The sequence below is a fragment of the Pseudophryne corroboree genome, chromosome 1 (assembly GCF_028390025.1).
Source record: "Pseudophryne corroboree isolate aPseCor3 chromosome 1, aPseCor3.hap2, whole genome shotgun sequence".
NCBI lineage: Eukaryota > Metazoa > Chordata > Amphibia > Anura > Myobatrachidae > Pseudophryne > Pseudophryne corroboree.
In genome coordinates, this window is record NC_086444.1 from 366,764,182 (window position 1) to 366,778,722 (window position 14,541).

Sequence of the window (14,541 nt, forward strand, 5' to 3'; positions counted from 1 at the left end):
GCACGTTGGGAAACACCTCCTAGGGTGGATAAAGCACTCACACGTTTCTCTAAAAAGGTGGCACTTCCGTCTCCGGATACGGCCGCCCTAAAGGAGCCTGCGGATAGAAAGCAGGAGGCGATCCTGAAGTCTGTATATACACACTCAGGCATTATACTTAGACAAGCTATTGCGTCAGCATGGATGTGCAGTGCTGCCGCTGCATGGTCAGATTCCCTGTCAGAAAATATTGACACCCTAGACAGGGACACTATTCTCCTAACCATAGAGCATATAAAAGACTCAGTCTTATACATGAGAGATGCACAGAGGGAGATCTGCCGGCTGGCATCTAAAATAAGTGCATTGTCCATTTCTGCTAGGAGAGGCTTATGGACTCGGCAGTGGACAGAGTGAGGAGTTATTCGGGGATGGTCTCTCGGACCTAGTTTCCACAGCGACAGCTGGGAAGTCAGCATTTTTACCCCAGGTTCCCTCACAGCCTAAAAAAGCGCCGTTTTATCAAGTACAGTCCTTTCGGACCCAGAGAAACAGGCGAGGAAAAGGCGGGTCCTTTCTGTCCAGAGGCAGAGGTAGGGGAAAAAGGCTGCAACAAACAGCAGGTTCCCAGGAGCAAAAGTCCTCCCCCGCTTCTTCCAAGTCCGCCGCATGACGGTGGGGCTCCACAGGCGGAGCCAGGTACGGTGGGGGGCCGCGTCAAAAATTTCAGCGATCAGTGGGCTCGCTCACAGGTGGATCCCTGGATCTTGCAAGTAGTATCTCAGGGGTACAGACTGGAATTCGAGGCGTCTCCCCCCCCGCCGTTTCCTCAAATCTGCCTTGCCAACAACTCCCTCAGGCAGGGAGGCTGTGCTAGAGGCAATTCACAAGCTGTATTCCCAGCAGGTGATAGTCAAGGTGCCCCTACTTCAACAAGGACGGGGTTACTATTCCACACTGTTTGTGGTACCGAAACCGGACGGTTCGGTGAGACCCATTTTAAATTTGAAATCCTTGAACACATACATAAAAAAGTTCAAGTTCAAGATGGAATCGCTCAGGGCGGTTATTGCAAGCCTGGACGAGGGGGATTACATGGTATCCCTGGACATCAAGGATGCTTACCTGCATGTCCCCATTTATCATCCTCACCAGGAGTACTTCAGATTTGCGGTACAAAATTGCCATTACCAATTCCAGACGCTGCCGTTTGGACTGTCCACGGCACCGAGGGTGTTTACCAAGGTAATGGCGGAAATGATGATACTCCTTCGAAAAAAGGGAGTTTTAATTATCCCGTACTTGGACGATCTCCTAATAAAGGCGAGATCCAGGGAGCAGTTGTTGGTAGGAGTAGCACTATCTCAGGAGGTGCTACACCAGCACGGTTGGACTCTGAATATTCCAAAGTCACAGCTGGTTCCGACGACACGTCTACTGTTCCTGGGAATGATTTTGGACACAGTCCAGAAATAAGTGTTTCTCCCGGAGGAGAAAGCCAAGGAGCTGTCATCTCTAGTCAGAGACCTCCTGAAACCAAAACAGGTGTCGGTGCATCACTGCACGCGAGTCCTGGGAAAGATGGTGGCTTCTTACGAAGCAATTCCTTTCGGCAGGTTCCATGCCAGAATCTTTCAGTGGGACCTGTTGGACCAATGGTCCGGATCGCATCTTCAGATGCATCGGCTAATAACCCTGCCTCCAAGAACCAGGGTGTCTCTGCTGTGGTGGCTGCAGAGTGCTCATCTCCTAGAGGGCCGCAGATTCGGCATACAGGACTGGGTCCTGGTGACCACGGATGCCAGCCTTCGAGGCTGGGGGGCAGTCACACGGGGAAGAAACTTCCAAGGACTATGGTCGAGTCAGGAGACTTCCTTACACATAAATATTCTAGAACTAAGGGCCATTTACAATGCCCTAAGTCAGGCAAAACCCCTGCTTCTACACCAGCCGTACTGATCCAGTCAGACAACATCACGGCGGTCGCCCATGTAAACCGACAGGGCGGCACAAGAAGCAGGACGGCAATGGCAGAAGCCACAAGGATTCTCCGATGGGCGGAAAATCACGTGCTAGCACTGTCAGCAGTGTTCATTCCGGGAGTGGACAACTGGGAAGCAGACTTCCTCAGCAGGCATGACCTCCACCCGGGAGAGTGGGGACTTCATCCAGAAGTCTTCACACTGATTGTAAATCGTTGGGAACGGCCACAGGTGGACATGATGGCGTCCCGCCTCAACAAAAAACTGGAGCGATATTGCGCCAGGTCAAGGGACCCTCAGGCGATAGCGGTGGACGCTCTAGTGACACCGTGGGTGTACCAGTCAGTTTGTGTGTTCCCTCCTCTGCCTCTCATACCAAAGGTATTGAGAATAATAAGAAAACGAGGAGTAAGGACAATACTCGTGGTTCCGGATTGGCCAAGAAGAGCTTGGTACCCGGAACTTCAAGATATGATCTCAGAGGACCCATGGCCTCTGCCGCTCAGACAGGACCTGCTGCAGCAGGGGCCCTGTCTGTTCCAAGACTTACCGCGGCTGCCTTTGACGGCATGGCGGTTGAACGCCGGATCCTAAAGGAAAAGGGCATTCCGGAGGATGTCATTCCTACGCTGATTAAAGCCAGGAAAGATGTAACGGTAAAACATTATCACCGCATATGGCGGAAATATGTTGCTTGGTGTGAGGCCAATAAGGCCCCAACAGAGGAATTTCAGCTGGGTCGATTTCTGCACTTCCTACAGGCAGGAGTGACTATGGGCCTAAAATTAGGCCCCATTAAGGTACAGATATCTGCTCTGTCGATTTTCTTCCAAAAAGAACTAGCTTCACTACCTGAAGTTCAGACATTTGTAAAAGGAGTGCTGCATATTCAGCCCCCCTTTGTGCCTCCTGTGGCACCCTGGGATCTCAACGTGGTGTTGAATTTCCTAAAATCACATTGGTTTGAGCCACTAAAGACCGTGGATCTAAAATATCTCACGTGGAAAGTGGTCATGTTATTGGCCTTGGCTTCGGCCAGGCGTGTATCAGAATTGGCGGCTTTGTCATTTAAAAGTCCTTATCTGATTTTCCATATGGATAGGGCAGAATTGAGGACTCGTCCCCAGTTTCTCCCTAAGGTGGTATCTGCTTTTCATGTGAACCAACCTATTGTAGTGCCTGCGGCTACTAGCGACTTGGAGGATTCCAAGTTACTGGACGTAGTCAGGGCATTGAAAATTTATGTTTCCAGGACGGCTGGAGTCAGGAAAACTGACTCGCTATTTATCCTGTATGCACCCAACAAACTGGGTGCTCCTGCTTCTAAGCAGACTATTGCTCGCTGGATTTGTAGCACAATTCAGCTGGCGCATTCTGCGGCTGGACTGCCGCATCCTAAATCAGTAAAAGCCCATTCTACAAGGAAGGTGGGCTCATCTTGGGCGGCTGCCCGAGGGGTCTCGGCTTTACAACTTTGCCGAGCTGCTACTTGGTCAGGGGCAAACACGTTTGCAAAATTCTACAAATTTGATACCCTGGCTGAGGAGGACCTTGAGTTCTCTCATTCGGTGCTACAGAGTCATCCGCACTCTCCCGCCCATTTGGGAGCTTTGGTATAATCCCCATGGTCCTTACGGAGTTCCCAGCATCCACTAGGACGTCAGAGAAAATAAGAATTTACTCACCGGTAATTCTATTTCTCGTAGTCCGTAGTGGATGCTGGGCGCCCGTCCCAAGTGCGGATTGTCTGCAATACTTGTACATAGTTGTTGTTCACAAAAGGGTTATTGTTATGAGCCATCTGTTGAGAGGCTCAGTTAAATTTCATACTGTTAACTGGATATGGTATCACGAGTTATACGGTGTGATTGGTGTGGCTGGTATGAGTCTTACCCGGGATTCAAAATCCTTCCTTATTGTGTCAGCTCTTCCGGGCACAGTATCCTAACTGAGGCTTGGAGGAGGGTCATAGTGGGAGGAGCCAGTGCACACCAGGTAGTCTAAAAGCTTTCTTTTAGTTGTGCCCAGACTCCTGCGGAGCCGCTATTCCCCATGGTCCTTACGGAGTTCCCAGCAACCACTACGGACTACGAGAAATAGAATTACCGTTGAGTAAATTCTTATTTTTTGTGGTCCTGATCTAGAGGGGGGGGGGCTGTGGAACATCTGCCCTTGCAGCTAGGTCTGCAACAGCCTGCTGGAGTTGTTGAGATTTAGGAGTATTAGCAGTGAGCTGAAATGATATATCTGACATCATGGATTTTATGGCACCTAGCCAGCTCTTGACCCCCTCCCCCAGCCTCCTCACTGAGTTGTGAGGACTGGCTGCATTGTTCACATGATATGGAATCAGATGTAGAGGGAGAGAATCTGGTGTGACATACACTGCATAATTTGTGTTTTACCATGCTTACAGTAAACAACACACAGACAAGTAATATAATAGCAAGCCTGCCCTTACTGTATGTGAGAGGGAGACAGAGAGAAGGGAACAGCACACCCAAGTTAAACAGCCTCAGTGAGACTGCAAGCTGTTATATCACGGTGTAACACTGGAGTTTTAGTTATTTTCAGGACACAGATCGTGTACAATATCGCTCTCCCCCCTTTGCTACACCCCTGTACCAGTTTTCCTGCGTATCCTGAGTGTCTGGAGGAGTTGTGCGTGCCTGCTTCTGCAGCTGTAAGCAGAGGAAGGCACAAAAACGCTGCTGGTCCTGCTCTGAGGAAGCTCCGACCCCTGTAATGGCTCTGGAGCTTCATAGATATTTATACTGGCAAAGTCTCCATAAAAGTGTAAAAACATCACAGAAGTGTTAGTTTCCTCTACCACTGCCAGTGTACACAGGGGGGCTATAGCGGGTCCCCCCCCGGGTGGGTCCCGTATGCTGCCCCTGCGTTTTTCCGCACCAAGAACTGGGGGACATCCCTAGCAGGGCCCCCGGTTTGTACTCACCACTCTTCTCACCATCAGGCTACTGTTAGGGGTGTGCGGCGTGCTGCGATTGTGACCGCTAAGGTACAGTGCCCAGCTGTACAGCAATCTCTCAGGACGGTGGTCCTGCAGCGGGGAAGCTGCTCTGATGCCTGAAGAGACCGGTAACCGCCCCCCCCACCCCCTTTCCCAACTGCCACGGTGCAGGTAATGCTGTTGCCCAAACAGTGTACCGAAAATAATAAAGTTTTAAAATAAACTGAAGAAAACTCTCTGAAGCTGCAGAGATGTGCATCCTCTCCTGAGGGCACTTTTTTTCTAGACTGCCGGTGGGAGGGGGCATAGAGGGGAGGAGCTAGCACACCCAGTTGAGAAATTTAAAGTGCACCGGCTCCTTTGGACCCCATCTATACCCCATCGTACTTATTCCCCAATACCCCTTATGGATGCTAGAGAAATATCTTTAGATATATTGCCCATCGGCTGTGCTGCACAGTCGTCGCGTTATTTCTGTGCAAGACGTTCAGACCGCACCCGCTGACTGGCTCGCATTATATCGCCTAGTGTGTACACAGCTTTACGCTTCCATCTTAACATGGAGAGATGCTTTACAGAATTGTCTTAATGTTTCTCTTCCCTTCAGTGACATGCGGTTATTGACTAATCCAAATGGTGTTTCTCAGCCTCCAGACACTCACTGACCGTATTAACTCTGTATGGCTGGGACTGAATTACATTGGCATTTTAAACATTTACACCTTGTACATTTAATGTTATAGTACTTTATAGGTATTGTGTACTCCGGTTACTAGTTTAACCCTTTAAGACAGAGCATGTGTGGGGGTTGGAGAATAGGGGATCTAGGCTACAATGCTGTAATAGTTTGTACAAAATATACAATTTATAATTTTTTTTTTCCTTTTAAATTAAGGTACCATTAATTTTTTGTTGCTTCCATATAATAACTGTAATAACATGTCCACTTCCCTTTATTCTTCCTTTTAGAATGGATACCCTTCTGCTGCTGTAGTAACAGTAAATCACCCAGAATGGTAAACTTCTCTACATTTCACATATAACGATGCTTCGAAGTATTTATAACTATAGATAACTTGCTTGTGTTCTTTTCCACTAGATCCGCATAGCAGCCTTAAATGCAGCTTCTGCTGTAGAGGGGGACCATGAAGAGACTTTTAAAAGTCACAAAACTCAGACCAAAGAGGCTCAGGTGAGATGAGCTTCATTCATATGTTGAGCTTGAAGTATATGGCATGTTAAGTCACATGAGTCTCTGTACAGCGCTGCGGAATATGTGTGTGCTATATAAATAACTGGTAATAAATAAATAATAAATGAGACTTTGTCCATATATTTGTCCATATATATGTAATAAATGTCCATATATTTGTAGGAAGCTGAGGCGTTTGCCCTTTACCACAAGGCCTTGGACCTACAGAAGCTTGACCGCTACGATGAGTCCTCCCAGGCCTATCACCAGCTACTGGACACCCGCCTGCTGCAGGAGGTATGATGAACTGTCTGAAGATCAGCTGATCGTTTGTATTTAGCTCACATTTATTAGTTATATTAAAGTATTAAGGTAAATTATTTCTTCTTTATAACACTATGACATTTTTCATATAAACAGTAGTGTACATTGTCTTTCAATGGATGGAATGTTTCAGCTATGTACAGATAAGTGTAATGGCTGTGCTGGCAGCCAATCACAAGCATCCCGGGTGGAAAATGCATGTGAATGGCTAGAAATGAAAGAGTCCCAGAGACTCTGATTGTGTTGTGTGGATGCGTTGTTTCTCCTTCATCCACAGTACTGTGAATTATCTGTAAACACAAATGATGAGGGGAATTTTCAGTGTAAAGGTCCATACACACTGGACGAGAAAGTGATAGATCTCGCTCAGAAGGGCCGATCTGAGTGAGATCTTTCACAATCTCGTCCAGTGTGTACACTAAATGTCGTTAATGATGTGCACTCCCGCGCATCGTTAACGACCCCCTCGTACATGTTCAGACGAGGGAGGTCCTCGTTAACGACAGCCATGCTGCAGATGCAGCATGTCCATCGTTCCCTGCCGTCGCTGCCTGACCCGGCCGCATCGGCAAGCGTGTATGCACTTGCCGATGCCGCCCCTCCCCTCTGCCTCCAATACTGGCGTCGCCAGGAATCAGGTAGTGTGTATGGGGCTTTACTATTAAGGCCAGATTCTACTATCATAATTTTTTAATGAGGTTATTTTGCATGAATTAGAAAATGTCTCTTTAGCTGTCTGTTGTTTCTGAAGTTATGCTATTTCCACCCAGAATTGAATAACAGTAGTAAAACCTGATCCCTAAATATTACCCACACCCTCTGGTGTGTCTGCTAATGTCCTTTGTGTACTTGCTACTGCTTAGCTTTGTCTCTTTACTGCCACTTGACCACTGACCAAACAGTGACTGTCTAACTAAAGCACAGGTAGCTTGTGGCATGGTGAGTGCATAAGACATCAATGGAATCTCCTCACTAAAGTTCAAGTTCCTCCCTGTCTATAAACCTATTGGCTGCTGGGAACTTTAGTAGTTTTACATGCCCGTCAATGATGGAAGCTTCTATCTTGGCATCCAGTTTATTTTTTACTTTATTTCATTTAGTTTCAAAATGAAAAAGCTAATCTCTGACTTGGTTTGTAATGATCCATAATTCTGCATGATATTCATTATATCATAATATGATGTATACATGTCCGGTAATTCTTTTGTAAACCACTGGTGTTAGGCTATCTCTTCCTGGATCCATGTGAAAAACAAGCCTTACACACAAGCGATGATAGCAAATGTTTACTGGTCCATGAATGTAAGAAAATTGTGCTATAGACATCTTTCACTTATTAGAAATGCCATCTTGTTGGTAGATGTTGATGTATACTGTGTTCTTGCTGTGTCATTGTAGGCATACAAATGCACTTGTGTATAGTGAGGTTATTCTCCATAGAGGTGAATCGCGCAGCACTCCTTGTCTGTGATCCATTCAGTGGAAATGCTTATGTGTAAGCGTGGGTTGGGTATAAAATCCTAGCAGTCGGGATCCTAACTGAAGACTGATTGTCGGGATCCCGCTGTCAGTCTTTTGACTGTGTGGGTCCCGACTGACAGGATTTTGACCGCATCCTGTAAGTGTTGATGTTTTCCATAGGAATGGTGCGTTATATGTTGATGATTTAGTATTCATTAGTTCCAAAGCTCAGGGAATGGAATAAATTCTAAACTTGCACTTTTTACTGCAACTGCAAGGATACATTCTAAATATTTGTAGTGCTTTGTCTAGTGAAATATATTTCATAAAAATATTCTTCTGGGCTTTCAGGCTGTTCCTTTGAGTGATGAAAAGGAAGGCCTAAAGCATCCCGGGTTAATGCTGAAGTATTCAACATATAAGAACTTGGCACAGCTTGCTGCTCAACGGGATGATCTGGAGACTGCAATGGAATATAACCTGGAGGTAAGGTATCCTTTATTTCTCTGACGTCCTAGTGGATGCTGGGGACTCCGTAAGGACCATGGGGATATAGCGGCTCCGCAGGAGACAGGGCACAATAATAAAAGCTTTAGGATCAGGTGGTGTGCACTGGCTCCTCCCCCTATGACCCTCCTCCAAGCCTCAGTTAGATTTTTGTGCCCGGCCGAGAAGGGTGCAATCTAGGTGGCTCTCCTGAGCTGCTTAGAATAAAAGTTTAAGTTAGGTTTTTTTCTTTCAGTGAGACCTGCTGGCAACAGGCTCACTGCTACGAGGGACTTAGGGGAGAGAAGTAAACTCACCTGCGTGCAGGATGGATTTGCTTCTTAGGCTACTGGACACCATTAGCTCCAGAGGGAGTCGGAACACAGGTCTCACCCTGGGGTTCGTCCCGGAGCCGTGCCGCCGACCCCCCTTACAGATGCCGAAGTTGAAGAGGTCCAGAAACAGGCGGCAGAAGACTTTCAGTCTTCATAAGGTAGCGCACAGCACTGCAGCTGTGCGCCATTGTTGTCAGCACACTTCACCAACAGTCACCAACTGTCACTGAGGGTGCAGGGCGCTGGGGGGGGCGCCCTGGGCAGCAATGTATAATACCTTTTTATGGCTAAAATACATCACATATAGCCCTTGAGGCTATATGGATGTATTTAACCCCTGCCAGATCTCACAAACTCCGGGAGAAGAGCCCGCCGAAAAGGGGGCGGGGCCTATTCTCCTCAGCACACGGCGCCATTTTCCTGCTCAGCTCTGCTGTGAGGAAGGCTCCCAGGCTCTCCCCTGCACTGCACTACAGAAACAGGGTTAAAACAGAGAGGGGGGGGCACTTATTTGGCGATATGATTACATATATAAAAATGCTATAAGGGAAAACACTTGTATAAGGGGTTGTCCCTGTATAATTATAGCGTTTTTGGTGTGTGCTGGCAAACTCTCCCTCTGTCTCCCCAAAGGGCTAGTGGGGTCCTGTCCTCTATCAGAGCATTCCCTGTGTGTGTGCTGTGTGTCGGTACGTGTGTGTCGACATGTAGGAGGACGATGTTGGTGAGGAGGCGGAGCAAATTGCCTGTATTGGTGATGTCACTCTCTAGGGAGTCGACACTGGAATGGATGGCTTATTTAGGAATTACGTGATAATGTCAACACGCTGCAAAGTCGGTTGACGACATGAGACGGCCGGCAAACAAATTAGTACCTGTCCAGGCGTCTCAGACACCGTCAGGGGCTTGTAAAAACGCCCATTTACCTCAGTCGGTTGACACAGACACAGACACGGACACTGACTCCAGTGTCGACGGTGAATAAACAAACGTATTTTCCTTTAGGGCCACACGTTTCATGTTAAGGGCAATGAAGGAGGTGTTACATATTTCTGATACTACAAGTACCACAAATAAGGGTATTATGTAGGGTGTGAATAAACTACTTGTAGTTTTTCCTGAATCAGATAAATGAAATGAAGTGTGTGATGATACGTGGGTTTCCTCCGATAGAAAATTATTGGCGGTATACCCTTTCCCGCCAGAAGTTAGGGCGAGTTGGGAAACACACCTTAGGGTGGATAAGGCGCTCACACGCTTATAAAAACAAGGGGCGTTACCGTCTCCAGATACGGCAGCCCTCAAGGAGCCAGCTGATAGGAAGCTGAAAAATATCCTAAAAGTATATACACACATACTGGTGTTATACTACGACCAGCAATCGCCTCAGCCTGGATGTGCAGCGCTGAGGGGGCTTGGTCGGATTTCCTGACTGAAAATATTGATACCCTTGACAGGGACAAGATTTTATTGACTATGGATGCATTTCTATATATGCGAGATGCGCAGAGGGATATTTGCATTCTGGCATCAAGAGTAAATGTGATGTCCATATCTGCCAGACGAAGACACGACAGTGGTCAGGTGATGCAGATTCCAGACGGCACATGGAAGTATTGCCGTATAAAGGGGCGGTCCATCGGACCTGGTGGCCATGGCAACAGCTGAAAAATCCACCTTTTGTTACCCCAAGTCACATCTCAGCAGAAAAGGACACAGTCTTTTCAGTCTCAGTCCTTTCGTCCCCATAAGGGCAGGCGGACAAAAGGGCCAGTCATATCTGCCCAGGGGTAGAGGAAAGGGAAGAAGACTGCAGCAGGCAGCCCATTCCCAGGAACAGAAGCCCTCCACAGCTTCTGCCAAGTCCGCAGCATGACGCTGGGGCCGTACAAGCGGACTCAGGTGCGGTAGGGGGTCATCTCAAGAGTTTCAGCACGCAGGGGGCTCACTCACAAGTGGACTCCTGGATCCTACACGTAGTATCCCAGGTGTACATTGGAAATTCGAGACGTCTCCCCCTCACAAGTTCCTGAAGTCTGCTTTACCAACGTCTCCCTCCGACAGGGAGGCAGTATTGGGAACAATTCACAGGCTGTATTCCCAGCAGGTGATAATCAAAGTACCCCTTCTACAACAAGGGAAGGGGTATTATTCCACACTATATTGTGGTACTGAAGCCAGACGGCTCGGTGAGATCTGAAATATTTGAACACTTACATACAAGCGTTCAAATCAAGATGGAGTCACTCAGAGTAGTGATAGCGAACCAGGAAGAAGGGGACGATATGGTGTCACTGGATATCAGGGACGCTTACCTACATGTCCAAATTTGCCTTCTCACCAAGGGTACCTCAGGTTCGTGGTACAGAACTGTCACTATCAGTTCAGACGCTGCCGTTTGGATTGTCCACGGCACCCCGGGTCTTTACCAAGGTAATGGCCGAAATGATGATTCTTCTTAAAAGAAATATGGACGCTTTCCTGATAAAGGCAAGGTCCAGAGAACAGTTGGAGTTCGGAGTAGCACTATCTTAAGTAGTTCTACGACAGCACGAGTGGATTCTAAATATTCCAAAATCGCAGTTTTTTCCGACGACACGTCTACTGTTCCTAGGGATGATTCTGGACACAGTCCAGAAAAGGATGTTTTCTCCCGGAGAAGAAAGCCAGGGAGTTATCCGAGCTAGTCAGGAACCTCCTAAAACCAGGAAAAGTATCAGTGCATCATTGCACAAGGATCCTGTGAAAAATGGTGGTTTCTTACAAAGCGATCCCATTCGGTAGATTTCACGCAAGAACCTTTCCGTGGGATCTGCTGGAAAAATGGTCCGGATCGCATCTTCAGATGCATCAGCGGATAACCCTGTCTCCAAGGACAAGGGTGTTTCTTCTGCGGTGGCTGCAGAGTGCTCATCTATGAAAGGGCCGCAGATTCGGCATTCAGGACTGGGTCCTGGTGACCACGGATGCCAGCCTGAGTGGCTGGGGAGCAGTCACACAAGGAAAAAATTTCCAGAGAGTGTGATCAAGTCTGGAGACTTCTCTCCACATAAATATACTGGAGCTAAGGGCAATTTACAATGCTCTAAGCTTAGCAAGACCTCTGCTTCAAGGTCAGCCGGTATTGATCCAGTGGGACAACATCACGGCAGTCGCCCACGTAAACAGGGCGGCACAAGAAGCAGGAGGGAAATGGCAGAAACTACAAGGATTCTTCGCTGGGCGAAAAATCATGTGATAACACTCTCAGCAGTGTTCATTCCGGGAGTGGAAAACTGGGAAGCAGACTTCCTCAGCAGGCATGACCTCTACCCGGGAGAGTGGGGACTTCATCGGGAAGTCTTCCACATGATTGTAAACCGTTGGGAAAAACCAAAGGTGGACATGATGGCGTCCCGCCTGAACAAAAAACTAGACAGATATTGCGCCAGGTCAAGGGACCCTCAGGCAATAGCGGTGGACGCTCTGGTAACACTGTGGGTGTACCAGTCAGAGTATGTGTTCCCTCCTATGCCTCTCATACCAAAAGTACTGAGAATCATAAGAGGGAGATGAGTAAGAACGATACTCGTGGTTCCGGATTGGCCAAGAAGGACTTGGTACCCGAAACTTCAAGAGATGTTCACGGAAGACCCGTGGCCTCTACCTTTAAGAAAGGACCTGCTCCAGCAGGGGCCTTGTCTGTTCCAAGACTTACCGCTGCCGCGTTTGACGGCATGGCGGTTGAACGCCGGATCCTGAAAGGGCATTCCAGATGAAGTCATCCCTACCCTGGTCAAAGACAGGAAGGATGTAACCGCAAAACATTTTCACCGCATTTGGTGAAGATATGTTGCGTGGTGTGAGGCCAAGAAGGCCCCTACAGAGGAATTCCAACTGGGTCGTTTCCTACATTTCCTGAAAACAGGACTGTCTATGGGCCTAAAATTAGGGTCCATTAAGGTTCAAATTTCGGCCCTGTCGAATTTCTTCCAGAAAGAACTGGCTTTAGTGCCTGACGTTCAGATGTTTGTAAAAGGGGTACTGCATATACAGCCTCATTTTGTGCCCCAGTGGCACCTTGGGATCTCAATGTTGTTTTGAGTTTCCTAAAGTCACATTGGTTTGAACCACTCACCACTGTGGACTTAAAATATCTCACATGGAAGGTGACGATGCTATTAGCCCTGGCTTCAGCCAGGCGTGTGTCAGAATTGGCGGCTTTATCATATATAAAGCCCTTACTTAATTTTTCATTCTGACAGGGCAGAATTGAGGACTCGTCCTCAATTTCTCCTTAAGGTGTTTTCTGTTTTTCACATGAACCAACCTATTGTGGTACCTGCGGGTACTAGGGACTTGGAGGACTCCAAGTTACTTGACGTTGTCAGGGCCCTGAAAAATATGTTTCCAGGATGGCTGGAGTCAGAAAATCTGACTCGCTGTTTAGCCTGTATGCACCCAACAAGATGGGTGCTCCTGCTTCTAAGCAGACGATTGCTCGCTGGATTTGTAATACAATTCAGTTTACACATTCTGTGGCAGGCCTGCCACAGCCAAAATCTGTAAAAGCCCATTCCAAAAGGAAGGGGGCTCATCTTGGGCGACTGCCCGAGGGGTCTCGGCTTTACAACTTTGCCGAGCAGTTACTTGGTCAGGGGCAAACACGTTTGCTAAATTCTACAAATTTGATACCCTGGCTGAGGAGGACATGGAGTCTCTCATTCGGTGCTGCAGGGTCATCCGCACTCTCCCGCCCGTTTGGGAGCTTTGGTATAATCCCCATGGTCCTTACGGAGTCCCCAGCATCCACTAGGACGTCAGAGAAAATAAGATTTTACTTACCGATAAATCTATTTCTCGTAGTCCGTAGTGGATGCTGGGCGCCCATCCCAAGTGCGGATTGTCTGCAATACTTGTACATAGTTATTGTTACAAAAATCGGGTTATTCTTGTTGTGAGCCATCTTGTCAGAGGCTCCTTCGTTGTTATCATACTGTTAACTGGGTTCAGATCACAGGTTGTACGGTGTAATTGGTGTGGCTGGTATGAGTCTTACCCGGGATTCAATATCCTTCCTTATTATGCACGCTCGTCTGGGCACAGTATCCTAACTGAGGCTTGGAGGAGGGTCATAGGGGGAGGAGCCAGTGCACACCACCTGATCCTAAAGCTTTTATTATTGTGCCCTGTCTCCTGCGGAGCCGCTATATCCCCATATAGTTCCAGAGCGATCCCAACCAACATCTAGGCGGGGTGATTCTGAGTTGTAAGCAAAGCAATGAGTGCAAATTAATTTGTTTTTGCACGCCTCGTAAATACTGGCTTATTTTGAATGTAGGATCATAGTCATGGACACTATTTGCACCGCTGCTACTGTGCAATGTGAATACATGCTCATGCCACAGGAGGCATCTGGGGGCAAAAGACGCTCACTGCTGGCATCGCCAATCCGAGTGCTGCATCTGAAGGAGCAGCATTGGATCACTGTCATGACCATCGTTGAGCCTAAGGCTACTCAGAATGGCCGTCTTAGTTCCGTAGCCGTGGGAACATACATACATCTATGTTCGCAGTCAGACACTGATGTAGCCTGTTAATCAGGCTGTGCCTTAGGGGGCATTGCGTCCGACAACGCAGGACCCGATCTGCACATGTGCAAGCTCAGTACAGTAAACATCAGCGTTGAACGTAAACCATCAGTTTACATACATCTCTGAATCAGGCCCGTAGCTCACAAATGCTAGATAGCTTTATTTTTTCATTGCACTTTAGGGTTGAGTTTGGAAATTCGCCTCCCAAATCTAAATTCCTCTGCACACTTTAAATGTT

The 14,541-nt window shown here is 47.7% G+C and overlaps 1 protein-coding gene across 6 annotated transcripts in view; it reads left to right on the forward strand.

The window, feature by feature from the left end:
* Nucleotides 1–14,541, forward strand: part of CABIN1 (calcineurin binding protein 1) — a 459,275-nt gene that overhangs the window by 33,425 nt on the left and 411,309 nt on the right. For 5 of the 6 annotated variants that reach the window (XM_063913010.1, XM_063913005.1, XM_063913009.1 and 2 more), the window contains exons 2-5: nucleotides 5,902–5,948; nucleotides 6,032–6,124; nucleotides 6,308–6,421; nucleotides 8,261–8,395. In XM_063913010.1, the coding sequence (XP_063769080.1) occupies nucleotides 5,946–5,948; nucleotides 6,032–6,124; nucleotides 6,308–6,421; nucleotides 8,261–8,395 (345 nt within the window). In that variant the 5' untranslated portion in view covers nucleotides 5,902–5,945. Of the gene's footprint in view, nucleotides 1–5,901; nucleotides 5,949–6,031; nucleotides 6,125–6,307; nucleotides 6,422–8,260; nucleotides 8,396–8,811; nucleotides 8,889–14,541 lie in introns of those variants that run through there. The other variant, XM_063913011.1, reaches the window with a different exon arrangement.